Raw genomic sequence first — 14,569 nt, forward strand, 5'->3', positions numbered from 1 at the left:
GACCAATAAGAAAATATTAACCTAGCTCACTGTTATGGCTGTATTGTACAAATGTGACTATGTCAAATAATCAACAGAGAAAACTTTAACAGTTTGAATGAAGAATTGATAGATTATAAGATGATATATGTTTACTTTTGCTTGATGGCCATCTTGGGAATCAGCAGCATATTAAAAAATTGCCATATAACCCGAAACTTAGGTCATACAACAATAACAACGTTTAGCGAACGAAAGACAAAAAAGTGTTTCAATTGGTTAATACAAAGCATCCAGACGAGACTGAAAGCGGCAGAACCTGTACCATATGTTTTATAGGATTGCACATGGCATGGAATAATGCTTGTAAGCTGCAGGAAGAAATACTTTTTTTTCGAAACTAGGGTGGAAACTGTAGATGCAGAGAAAAAATCGCGCATTAGAGGGCATAGAAACAGTTCATCTCAGTCGTCTAGACTGCTGAGTGGAGATGACAACATGGGTTGCCATGCAAAATGCTCATCCGATTTCTAATTATTGAGCAAAAGAAGTCAACGGACAATCTCTATGATGAAGTTGGTAAGAAAGACAAGATTAGAGGTAAAATTAGAAAACGCAAATCTGTGTAACAATGAAAAGTTTTATAAATTACACATTAGTTCAAAGCAGCTTACAAAATTAATATTGTGCTCGAGTTCGTAAATTGCAACAGATGTTGGTAAAGGATATGGGTGCTGGAGTAGATACGGCCGATTCGAGACTCCTTCCCACACAAGAGATGGATCCAGTAATGTTCCTCCCCCGACTCTCCCTCAGACATTATTCGTCTTGCTTTGGTCTTTTGGCAAATCATCTGAAAATTTCTCATTTGTGCCCCTCTCAGATGGACACCACAAGCACCTGCTTGGGCCACTTGGGCCTCAAAACACCGTGGGATACGTAAAACAAAAAATTAATACAGAAGTTGTCAATGTACGAGAGGATGTGGAGTGTTGAATTTAAAGGTTATTTTAGTTGAATTTCTGTGGTAGAATGCAAAGTGTTACCAGTCAGATGGAAGGGAACAGAAATGCAAAGAATACTGAAAGGAAATGTTAGAAATTTGAAGCAGTGCCGTAGAAAACTTAAAGATGACACATAGAGGATCTATACAAGAGAAATGATCTCTTGTATAAAGATGGGTCATACAAAACTGCAGAAGGAATTTGACAGAGCACTGAAAGGTCTAAGCGGCGACAAGGCCATGGAGTAGATGACGTTCCGTTAGAACTACTGAAATCCTTGTGAGAGCTAGACCTGACAGAACTATTCCACCTGCTGTTCAATGTTTATGAGACACAGGAAATATCCCTATACTTCAACCAGAGCGTAGTAACACCGATTACAAAGTACGCAGACGCTGACAGGTGTGAATATCGAACTATCAGTTTGATGACTCTAGCGGCAAAACACTGACTTTTTACAGAATACTGGAGAAACTTCTAGAAGTCGAACTCGGTGAATAATTGTTTGCGCTGTGGAAAATTTTAGGAACATGCGAGGCAGTAATAACGCTATGGTTTATCCTAGGAGATAGATTAAATGTAGGAAAACCTACGTTTATAGCATTTGAAAACTTAGAGAAAACTTTTGAGAGTGTCGACTGGAATACATTCTTTAAAATTCTGAAGGTAGCAGGGGTAAAATACAGGAGGTGAAAAGTTACCTTCTACTTTTACAAATACCAGATAGCAGTTGTAGCAGTTAAATGGCATGAAAGGGAAGCAGCAGTTGAGAAGGGAGTGAGACAGGGTTGTAGCCTGTCAATGATGTTATTCAGACTGTACACTGAGGAAGCAGTAAATAAAACCAAAGAAAGATTTCGAGAAGAAACAAAAATTTTGAGACAGCAAAGGACTTAAGAGCACTGGAACAGAACTGGAAGTGACCTGAAAGCAGTGATAAATTTGTGGCAGAATTTGAGAGATCGATTGATAGTACACATTCTGAGACATCAAGGAATCATCAGTTTCGTAATGTAGGGATCTAGAAGAACCACAGGATGAGTACCATAAGCATATTCAAATGGATGTAGGTCATAGTATTTATTGAGAGTTGAAGCGGCTTGCATAGTATAGAGAAGTGTGGAAGCTGCTTCAAACCAATATTTGGATCGAAAATCACAACAACAACTTGGTTCAAATGGCTCTGAGCACTATCCGACTTAACTTCTGAGGTCATCAGTCGCCTAGAACTTAGAACTAATTGAACCTAACTAATCTAAGGACATCACATACATCCAAGCCTGAGGTAGGATTCGAACCTGCGACCGTGGCGGTCGCTCGGCTCAAGACTGTAGCGCCTAGAACCGCACGGCCACTCCGGCCGGCAACAACAACAACTGCTTCCCATTCTGATTTCTGAATTACCTCTTAATCAAACGCAATGAGCTTTATATTTTGATACAGCCTCTTTATACAGTCTTATATTATTCTGATGCTGTGTTGGTGAAAGCCACTTACTACAAATCCGCATATCATTTTTCTCGATAAGTCAACCATTTTGCGAATAAAACTATCTTCTCGGTATTATCCGATTTCACATGAATTTATTCTAACTGCTTTTCTAAGACATCCTGTTCGGTATTAAGGTAATGAGATGGTTTTCATATTATAGTTATCGGAAACGGTGCTCTCCTATCTCACTACTGTTAACTGCTCATATTGTTATTAGACATAAATTTACATGTTTGAAAAATGTAAAACTGAAAATCAGATTTATCTCGTCCTAAACTGTGCAATAACAAAACCATACTTGCTGAAGAGGGAAAATCAATGGTAGCTGTTATACAGTACTACATTACTACAGTACTACATTACTACAGTCTTACTAAACCACTTTTCTGCTAAATCGAATCAATAAGTACAAAGCTGCCTTATTTTATTTACCCTTCAGTTCTCATACTCCATTGTGGTCCTTACCAGTACTATTTTTCGAAGGTATCATTTATGTTTAAGGAGGTCTGTATTTCATCAAGAACTGTTGCAGTTATGTAACTATGCCATTTTCAAGAAGAATGTTTATGACTGTATTCATTATGTACATAAAATTTCAATAGGTATACAAAAGATGAAGATTTTACCACACTATTAATCTTTATGAAAGAGGCTTCAGGAAAGGTTTTAGTGCCACAGACAGCATTAGGAACTTGGGAAACTGTATGCAGACAGTCACGCATTAATAAATTTTAAAATTCTTCAAAAATGGGGATGAATTGTAGCATAATGAATACAAGATTGACGAGGAAAACTAAAAAATATGTAAGTAGTAACAACATAATTTTAAGTTAGTGACTTTAACCTTTACCTGAAATTTTACACTTTGTTAGAGGAAAATGTTTGACGAAAAATTTAGAATTTTTTTTATGTGTCATATTGCACCTACTGTGAAGTTTCCAAGGAAAATATAACGTTCGCCCATTCAGTGACCATCTTCTCAAGAGCCTTTTTCAATGTTAACTCTTTAGTGGCACCTGTGCTGATGATCTCAAACCTAATAAAAAATTGCTCCATCATTATACGAATAGTGTATCACCCACATACGCTGAGTTATTATACATATCAAATAACTAATCTTGAGAAACTAACTTACTTATCCATATATGGCATTAAATTATATCCAATCATTTTTCTTAATGTAGTTCCAGTATCTGGACATATATTCGTTCCCAATATATTAGACATTTCCTTCCAGTGTCTTTTAGTAAGAGCAGGATTACACAAAACTTTGATGAAAATGAAGTTTTCCTGTGAAAAAATTACATTGAAACATAGGAAATAAATAACTTTCTTTATAAACATGTAAAAATTATTTATTTAAGATTTGTATTAGATTTATATTAATATTATATTCAATATTTAAGAAATATGTATAAATTTCTGCTTGTTTAACAATCATGGTCAAGTTCTCCCCTTGAATTTCCATGTACCACTGTATCCTGTTTCACGACACACTGATGGCTCTATAAACTGTTACCTCCTTAAATGGATGAAAAATGTTTCATGGACACACATAACTACCTATAGAAGGTCTAACAATGCCTTCGTTTGCTTCAGTTCACATTTGAGAAGAGATGAAAACTTACAAAGTTTCCTCTGGACTGCATCATATTTTTATAGGTTTGTAGACTGGGGATTCTATTTATATAATTTACTGCAAGCTTCTCTTGCATTATTTTAAAAATGTCAGTAAATCGTAATCCACGAAATTAATCTCCAGATACATCCGTGACTTCTTATTTGTTTCTATATACCCTTTGATCCCGCCAGACTTGTTGGACAAGCACTATTCGGAAAGCTCTGTATCACGTAGGCATTAGTGTGTTTTACCACAAATTATTACATTTAATAGGAATCTTGAATTGTGTTAACAAAACCTATCAGACATCTGTCCATAAAGATCGGAAAACGCTGACTTTTCTCTAGCTTCTGTACACAAGATAATATCCTTACACTCGAAATATGTCTCAATTAATTAGCTTCAGGCAACAGAGAAAAACCTGTCACCTATAATTAGAGACTGTAGTATTGTTTATAGAGACAGTTTAAAGAGATGTATAAGAAAATTTTTCAAAATGCAAAAATACGTATCAATTACATATTGAATAACAACAAAAAGGACAAGGATATAGGAAATACTTGCACAAATTTAGAATTGTGGTCATTTTCATTAAATGTTGTCTGTGTATTTTGTAGATGGCTCTGTAATTGGGATAAGCTTAAGAGCGGCTTTATAGGTTTGCCAATTTTCCTGTTAAAGTCGGCCAAGATTATTCTCGAAATTAAAATATTATATTTCAGATGTTTCACAAACTAACCATTTTCTCAGATATAATACACAGTTTTCATCAACAGAAAAATCTAGGCTACTGTACAAAATAGTAGTACTCATTCCTTAAATTTTTACATTCTAAAAATCTAACAATGATGTTTCTTACAACAAAAACATTTTCGAATTGTATTAGTTACTGAATTATAAAACACTGAAACAAGACAAAGTGCTATCTACAGAGAAGAAAATAATGGTTTTAAATGAAAATATCAGTCTTGCAACAAAGACTTAGGCAGAATTTTGAGGTCACACGGTTTTACTGAATTTAAAATTCAATTTCCCCACTGAAAAAAATTCTATATTGAATATTTACATCATCAGAATCAGTCAAATGTAATGCTGATATAAGTACTTACAGCCTGCAAGAGAATTTTGATATTTCATATAAATATTTTACTGTGCTTAGATAACGAAAAGAAATGAAAAATTAGTAGTGAAGTAAGAAGCAATATCAGAGCAAGATCATCCGCTCTACCCAGCAACTTTTCATACGTCTTTCAAAACTTTGAGAGACTCTCAAAGTAACCAAACCAAATCAGTATAAACTGATAAGCCAAAACATTATGACTACCGCCCACCACGACGCTGGATGCCGCCTGGTGTCGTTGCGGTCACGTGACACAGTGGCAAAAGTATGTAAGCGGGGTAGACACGGACGGGGAATCATCCTAGAGAACATATGGACAGCAAATGGGGAAATTCATTGAGGTAAGCGACTTTGATGGAGAGTACATTGTTATTAGGAAGAGCCTGTAAACGAGTATTTAGAAAATAGCGAATCTACTCGACTGTTGACGTGATGCTGTAATGAGCTTCTACGGAAACTACAGCTAGGCGCTAAATGCTTGGAAGTCCACGACTCTTCACAGAACGTGGGGTGTGGAGGCTTCTCTGCTCTGTGAAGTTGGAAAGACGGTGACCTGTTGCATATCTGCGGAAAGAGCACAGTGCTGGTACACGCACAAGTATTTGGGAACACACCATTCATCGAACACTGTTGAACACGGAGCTTCGTAGCCGACCACCCGTAAGTGTTCACATGTGACCCAACAATATCGTCAATTAGAATTGCAGTGGGCACGAGACCATCGAGATTCGACCATCGATTAATGGAAACGTGTCCGCCATTTCGGTGAATAACATTTTTGCTACACTAGCTCACTGATCGTCTCCACAAACGGCATCGTTGAGGTGAAAGGCGGCTCGAAATGTGCAGCGCGCCGCGGACACAGGCTGATGGGAGCAGTATGATGCAACATGAGACAGTCTCGTGACCTTACATGGGACCTGTGGTAGTAATCGAAGGCGCGCTGACATTTGTGAACCACCTGCATCCGTTCATGTTTGATGTCTTCTCCGACGGCTATGTCATGTTTCAGCAGTGCAGTTTACCGTATCTTGGAGCCATAACCGTGCTACAGTGGTTTAAGGAGCATTATACTGCACTCACATCGATGTCTTGGCCACCAAAGACGCCAGATGTAAGCCCTACGGAACCCACCTGAGTCGCTGTCGGGCGCCACCACCCCGTACGCAAATCAGCGGTCCGTTATTTACGCGAATTACATGACCTGTGCGTAGGCTTTTAATGCCAAATACCGTCACAAACCTACTAACGAAGTCTCTGATCCTTGATACACAGTGATGTATTTCGTTGCAAAGACGGACGAAGAAGCTATTAAGCAGATGGTCATAATGTTTTGGCTCGTCAGTGTAGTTGCCAATTAGAACCTATAAATGACTGAATAGCCATAGTACAGGAAAGAGTGAAGCTGTCCACTCATCCTATAGCTGAGGAGTTGAATAAACGTTGTTTGGACTAGTAAGTCATTAGACATGGTGTGCCATTAAGACCTGTTCTTGGGCGCTTTTTATTCCTATTGTATGTAAATGATCTGAAGTAAATACATATACTCAAAATATAATTCAGTTTTCTTATGATACTGCGATCTTAACCTGTAGAAAGTGTGTAGGAATATTTGAGGGATCAATTACAGAAACTTTGGCCAGCACTTTGGACTGGTTCAACAAAAATAAACACAGAGTTAAATAAACCAAAACAATGGCGCTATGCTTCCACAATATTATTAAGATTGAGCATAAAAAATAAAAGTTGTAGGAATCTGGTTTCAGGGTGATTTCAGATGGATCACAAATACTGAAGAAGCCTCAAAGCAGACCCGCTTTAGAATTTATTTAATGAAATTCCTTGAAACCTGCAGTCACAGGAAATACGTAAAAAATTATTTTGCTTTCTCACTCTATACTAAAATATGGTTTCGCGTTTTAGGTTCAAATGGTTCAAATGGCTCTGAGCACTATGGGACTCAACTGCTGTGGTCATTAGTCCCCTAGAACTTAGAACTACTTAAACCTAACTAACCTAAGGACATCAGACACATCCATGCCCGAGGCAGGATTCGAACCTGCGACCGAAGCAGTTCCACGGTTCCGGACTGCGCGCCTAGAACCGCGAGACCACCGCGGCCGGCCGCGTTTTAGGGCAATGCAGAATGCTGTGTGAGCCTTTTTTCGGTACCAGAATTAATTTATAGAATAACTGAACGAGTTAGAAACAGAGGACTTGCAAAACACTGTTATAGCAAACAGAAGTTCTCCCCCTTCCATGTATACACTACTCTCCAAAACTTGAGCACGATATAGATAAAGTTAGATAACGCATTAACTGCTCGGTGGAAAGAAATTAAAGTGCAGGAGCATGTAGTCAGTAGTCTCCCAGCCGCGCACATAGCGCGAGGCAGGCGCGACTATAGCGCCCAATGAGACTGGACCCTCAACACAAAGCAGCTGAAGGAACCTGAAAAGACACTGTGCACCAATCAGTGACCAGTTATGGTACACTGTGCGGATGTTTTTCATCGCAAGACGTCCTGGAGACCTCTGGATGGGGAAAAGCCATCGGGAAACTAGAGAAAGGACGCAACGTAACGAGTGTGGCCAAGAAGATTGGTACTGTTCATAGCAATATTCCTGACTTAAGGCATTGCTGCCCGAAGGAGAGGAGATGGGCTACCACTGTCGACTACAGCAGTGGATGACGGCTACATTGTGCAACAGGCAAGATGGGATCCACGTCAAACGGCGGGTACAGTTGCAACCACATATAACAGGCACGCAATCACGCACCCCACAAAGACATAACCACTGCATGGGGACGATCTCTTTGGCTGACGACCAGTACGTAGTGTTCCGCTGACATCCTCACATAGGCAGAACCGTTTGCAACGTTGCCAAGAGCATAGGGACTGGACCAGCGGGGAATGGGGTCCTATTCTCTTCTCGGAATAGAGTAGATTCCGTTTGAGCAGTAATTGTGGTCATATCCTCATATGGTAGGTGGGAACACATGACGCACGAGCGAACATTGTCGAACCTGATTGTTTTGGTGGTCCTAGTTTTTTAGTGTGGTGAGCTATAATTTTGTATAGGCGTTCTGACTTCCAAAGCTTTGAACATGGAACTAATCTCTGTTTGTGACATAACGCTGCATCCCCATGTGCGTCTTTTCAGGGGTGCATTCAGCCATGACTTCATTTTTTCGGATGACAATGCGCGACTGCATCGAACAGTGCACGTTGAGGATCCCTTGGAACGGGAGGGTATTCGACGAAGGGACTGGCTTGCTCATTTCCTCGACTTAAATCCCACTGAACACGTGTGGGATGTGTTGGGGAGAAGTATTCCAGCACCTTCGTATTCAACAACAACCATCCAGCAATTGAAAGCCGCGCTTGTGGAGGAATGGTGAACATGGGGAGGACATTGCAAGACACGCATTGCCGTCAGTGGTGATCACACATGCTATTGGTGTTCTTTACGGTGTAACGTAACACCTACGTGACATAACAATGTATAAATATATTCTCCTCTAAATTTCATTTTACTTCTATTTAAAGAGACAAATGATTTTTTTGTAATAATAATAAAATAAAGACTTTAGCTAGATTCAGAGAGAAGAATGCACTCCACCCATGTGGTGATGAGGATAAACTATTTACTTTGTAATTAGATTCACAAAAAAGAGAGCATTCAAAATGACTTTAGGTAGGTAGAGACATTACAGAAAGACGGCGCCCGGTCGCTATGGGTAACAAGGTGCGATAGTTAAAAAAATAAATAAATAAAAATTGGATTACAAAGGGACCAAACACTGCTGAAGTCATCGGTCCCTAGACTTACACACACTACTTAAACTAACTTAAACTAACTTAAATTTACGCTAAGAACAACACACACACCCATGCGCGAGGGAGGACTCGAACCTCCGACGGAAGGTGCCGTGCAGTGACATAGCGCCTCAAACCGCGCGACCACTCGTCGCGGCGATAGTTACCGCAGCCGATATATGTTTGCGCTGGAAAGCAGAGATCATTCCGACGCTTCTAGAACAATTTTCGAGCACGTAGACATTTTCGTTAGCTGAAAAACTCAAGGAATGACTATGCTGAAAGGGAATCACCAAACTGTTCTGCTATGCGGTATCTCAATACATCTTCTTTTAATAGTACGCTGAAGGAGGTAATATAGGACAGACCCTGTCTGTGGGCTGCCTTTGAGGCACGATATGTAAACGGACGCTGCACTTAAAATGTTCATTGCAAGTGCAATTCAGTACTGTCGAAGTACTTACTCTTTTCGAACACTGCTACAGTGACTTAAACTGCACCTGTACAGGAAATCTACAGGTTAATTTTCCGTAATAATTACACTACAGTAACCTGTTTAGTAGATATTGCATTCGGCTTTATGTTTGCAAGTTCGATTTCTAATTTTGACGATTTTTAGAACGATGGTAGGTCAGCGTGCTCGAGTTATTATGCTGTCTGTACATAATGGATAAATGTTTTCGGACCATGATTTTTGCTTGCGAAAATTTATGGTGCTCGGTCTTCAGTATTTAATTATCCAGATTTAATTATCCAGTTGGTTGATTGGTCGCGTGTCTGAAATATTAAGTCCCGATCTTTTTTCAGTGTCATTATGTTCACTGAGCCATATATATATTCTCTGTTGAAAGATCCATGTGGTAATTTGATTACTATCTTTCCAGTGTCATACCTGTTCTAAAGTTCTTGAATTCTATAAATGGTTAGTTCAGGTGTATTTACTCCCTGTAGTTAGTACCTGATGCATGCTAAAGATATCTATCACCATGATTGACGGAAGTACCCTTAATAGTGTGTGAGGGAAGACGTTTGCCTAATACCAAAGTCCTTCGAGTGCTTTCGTCTTAAGCGATAGGTGCCAAACACAAGTATAATTTTCAGTCCTTTCCTAACATAGACAGGGCCTCTCAACTAAATTCGATAGTACATTGCATTTTCAATCTTCTTATTTGTGGCTAACCTCTCGCTTCCCTGGCTGCCTCATTTGATTAAGATAACTCTTCAATACTTACACTATGCACTAACGAGAGCAGGACTATCCTTGAATGCCACATCAACGAGGTGCTAAAACATAGGGGTTTGTGGCACTGACACCCAACCAATATAGCTCTAAGTTATTCATCTTTAGATTTGGCTTCCAGTTAAAGCGATGGTAAGGAGGAATTACAGAAATTCAACGACAGATGTTCAGAGATTTTTCAAGGATACCTTCTGAGTCTTTCCATATAGAGAATCCACAGACTCTGTCACTTCGTTGTAGAGTTATTGCATTTCGTGTGGTTTCTTGCCCCTACTATCTCTGTAAATGTATTGCACTGAGAACAGTGCATAATAGTACAAATGTCGATGATATGCGTTGCGTCTTATTTGGAAAGAAACGTGTTCCATTTATTCATGGTACTTACTGTCAACAACAATAATGGTCCCCTTACTCTTCCTTCTCAAGTTTGCATTCAGTACTTCCTCTGATCCGTCTCAGGTGGCAGTCTCACTCCTTTTCCCTCTGTACATAGCATTCAAACAGGAACCAGATGTGTTACACCTTATGGTAATTGCATATTAGAGTCATTTTCATTCCTGTGACTGTATAACTCCAAAAACGTTGGTAACTGGAGTGACACTCTGAATAAATCACAATGACATTATTCTTTTTAATGAACTGTCACAGACCCTGTGTCCCTTATACCAAAATACTTAGAAGGTGTCACTGACTACCTTTGAAAGTTTGTAGGTGTGGAGTTCTGGGTTACCCTGCATTTACGAAAAAACTACAATCCTTAAGAGACGCACAGTTAAAAATACAAGCTTGTTCCTTATGAATGAAGTTTATAATGATAAAAAAACCGAAAAAGTAATTTTCACACTGAAACACTAAAGACTAGCGTCTGTTGGAAAGAAGTATTACTTTATGGGAAAAAGATTTACAATAGATTAACAAAGGAAAGGGAATCACTAAATAGTTTATCAGATTTGAAAATCGAATTGGAGGCATATGTTACCATCACTGATTCTGCAGCATAGAGTAACTCCTCAGGAAGCAACCTATGTAGATATTGAATGACTACATAAAATGCCTAATTTTCTCTATAACCTTGAGAATTTTCACCACTATCAATTTGAGAAGTACTAAGTGAATTTAATTGTTATTGACATAGAGGGTACTACTCCATTCTGTGGCTGACGTGCATATGAGTCATTTAAAGAACATAGCCTAATACCATGTACAGATCTTGTAAACTGTTGCACAATATATAAATGTTAAATATGTACCCATAATATCATCAAAACAACCTGTTTCCATCATATCAATTCACATTCCATTAGTTCCCTACAAAATTGTATAGTGTACAAACATGAAAACATGGAGCAATAAAATTCGACAATATAAAATAAAATACACAACGAGCGCATAAATTGGACTGAAATCATCAGTCTGCTCATAGGGAGTGTTCTTCCTCAGAACTACAGACCTAAGAAAATATATATAATGTGAAAGTGAAGCAATGATATATATATATATATATATATATATATATATATATATATATATATATATATATATATATCATTGTACATTCCCTCTGTACATAGCATTCAAACAGGAACCAGATGTGTTACACCTTATGGTGATTGCATATTAGAGTCATTTTCATTCCTGTGGCTGCATAACTCCAAAAACGTTGGTAACTGGAGTGACACTCTGAATAAATCACAATGACATTATTCTTTTTAATGAACTGTCACAGACCCTGTGTCCCTTATACCAAAATACTTAGAAGTATTCCCATTTTAACGTTTTATTTTATCCTCCTAGAAATATATTTTCGGACATGAATATTCCTTATTCACTATCATTGTCCCTGTCACAAAATTTACAGCCATCAAGACTGCTGGTTATAGTTCTCACTATGTTTGATATATATATCATTGCTTCACTGTCATTGTCACATCAGTGCAGCTCAGTAGGGTAAGTGTGTATGTGTGTGTATAGTTTTGTTGGTCTCTTAGTTCTTAGGAATGACATATTGGCAATACTTTCTCTGAAAAGATCATCGAAAATTTTATGCACTTCGAAATTTGATTACTTTAGATATGAAGACTGCTTTAGACGTGAAATTATGAACTTCCAATATATAAATAAGACTGTAATATTATGGTACTTCCGAAACAAAATAGAAGGAATACCTGCAGTGATGTATCTAATATTTTAATGAGAAATTACAAATCATGGGAGACATAATCAGAGGCATTCTTGTAGCGACAGATTGTACTTCCATACATTGTTTCTTTCTATTACTTCAGTGAGTTCTTATGTGCCTGGCAAAAATTGATTTCTTCACATTTCATCATTTTACTTTAGCCTTCTTCCATTGCTAATTTGTTTGAAATGTGGAAAATTATTAAGAGATGACATTTTTCCATTATTTGGCTGCAATTGTTAGAAAGCAGTCTACATGTCTTACACTTTCACCTGATTGCAGCCTTTTATAGACATTTTCAAGGGGTCAGTACATACAGAAAACGCATAAAAATACAAACACCAGCCTAATTAAATTTCTATCTGTACAGAGACTTATCAATTATTTGTACATACACCACAACTAAAATTGACTACTTACTGCCAAACCAGTCTCATAATGTGTGCAGGCACCTGACACATTAAAACAGAAATGCAAATATAGGACTAACTTCGAGTATAGGTACATTTTTGAGTAATCCTTACATACCAATTATTTGAACTCAGCTGTAGAGGCTGAAATAAGCTGATTGTACGAGGCCTTCTAAAACTTACACCCTAGTATAGAGAAATTGATGTCACTTGATTCTTTTGGTACCTTTGGGTTAATCTTAGGTATTTGTTGTCGTTCTCTTGTCTCTGCCAGAACATAAATTTATTTTCATTTCACTGGTTCTTTTGTTTTGTACAAGTCTTTATGCTGTATCATGATGTATTTATCTACTTACTTTAACAAGTGCTTCCTTCTACCCATTCCCATTTTAGCGTTTTATTTTATCCTCCTAGAAATATATTTTCGGACATGAATATTCCTTATTCACTATCATTGTCGCTGTCACAAAATTTACAGCCATCAAGACTGCTGGTTATAGTTCTCACTATGTTTGTTTATTACATAATTAATGGCTCCACTGCAATTATACCCTACTTAATTTACTCATGTCAGACAGAATAACAGCAGATTATTTCTGTGGCCTTAGTGGGATTATAAGCCTAAAAATTTAATTACTGTAATCTGTAAATACAAAATTATTAAGAGGATCTATTAAGTTTAGTATCATCATGTGTTTCACATATTTGCAATTTAATCGATATTTGTTCTTTTATTTCAAATAGCAGTCAGAAACTCGGGTTATAGTGAAACAATTTTTGTTAAATATTCAGAAATATGATCATTATATACTTCACTATTGGGAAGTAGAATATTAAACTGGGATGTAGCAAACATGAAAGTTAATTATAGAGATAATAGTATAAAGTTAATTGCGTGTGATGATTTACTAAGAGATAATCTGAGTTATGTATAAGTTATTACATCTGAAATAGCACCTTAAAATTTGTGTTTGCTTCGATTCAATTACAAAATACTGTTAAAGGTTAATTACTGTGTGAATAACATCCTGTAAGGGCCCTCTAATGTAAATACCTAAATCTAATAATGTACACCAGATTCCCAATTGGTATTACAAAGGCAGTTAATGTACAAAACCACTTGTAAAAGAGGACTCGTTACCTTAAACTCATTTATTTGTTTTATGGTCTTAATGCAAAGTTTCATAGGCGCAGGTAAATTTACGAATTCTGGGTCATCCACATTTCCATGGAATCTTCTTGGATCATTTTCCTCAGCTTGTTGCTTAAGTTTTGCTCTGTAATCTTTTTGCATATCTGTTATTTCCCTGCAATATTGAAAGTAGTTTGGTTATATGGACTATTTTATTGCAGAATAAACTCATTGACATTTTACATTCTTCTATTTACATGCACATTAAATGTTTCTTGTAGAGAATTTCTGTGGCTGGTTTTATATTTTCATAGATTTATAATGTGGACACACTATGAATTCTCAGCTCGTTGTTATTTATTTCACATCAATTAAACATTCTTTTAATTTTTTACATACAACTCATATTTTAAAACTAATCTAAATTATACTAGAAATACACTCCTGGAAATTGAAATAAGAACACCGTAATTCATTGTCCCAGGAAGGGAAAACTTTATTGACACATTCCTGGGGTCAGATACATCACATGATCACACTGACAGAACCACAGGCACATAGACACAGGCAACA

At 37.4% G+C, this 14,569-nt stretch overlaps 1 protein-coding gene across 1 annotated transcript in view; it reads right to left on the reverse strand.

The window, feature by feature from the left end:
• LOC126298331 (dynein axonemal heavy chain 7-like) overlaps nt 1–14,569 on the reverse strand; it is a 1,150,327-nt gene that overhangs the window by 994,070 nt on the left and 141,688 nt on the right. Inside the window, exons 6-8 of the mRNA XM_049989626.1 lie at nt 14,006–14,171; nt 3,610–3,764; nt 3,403–3,510 (exon numbers count right to left, since the gene is read on the reverse strand). Of these exons, the coding sequence (XP_049845583.1) occupies nt 3,403–3,510; nt 3,610–3,764; nt 14,006–14,171 (429 nt within the window). The remainder of the gene's footprint in view (nt 1–3,402; nt 3,511–3,609; nt 3,765–14,005; nt 14,172–14,569) is intronic.

The sequence above is a fragment of the Schistocerca gregaria genome, chromosome X (assembly GCF_023897955.1).
Source record: "Schistocerca gregaria isolate iqSchGreg1 chromosome X, iqSchGreg1.2, whole genome shotgun sequence".
Classification (NCBI taxonomy): Eukaryota; Metazoa; Arthropoda; class Insecta; order Orthoptera; family Acrididae; genus Schistocerca; species Schistocerca gregaria.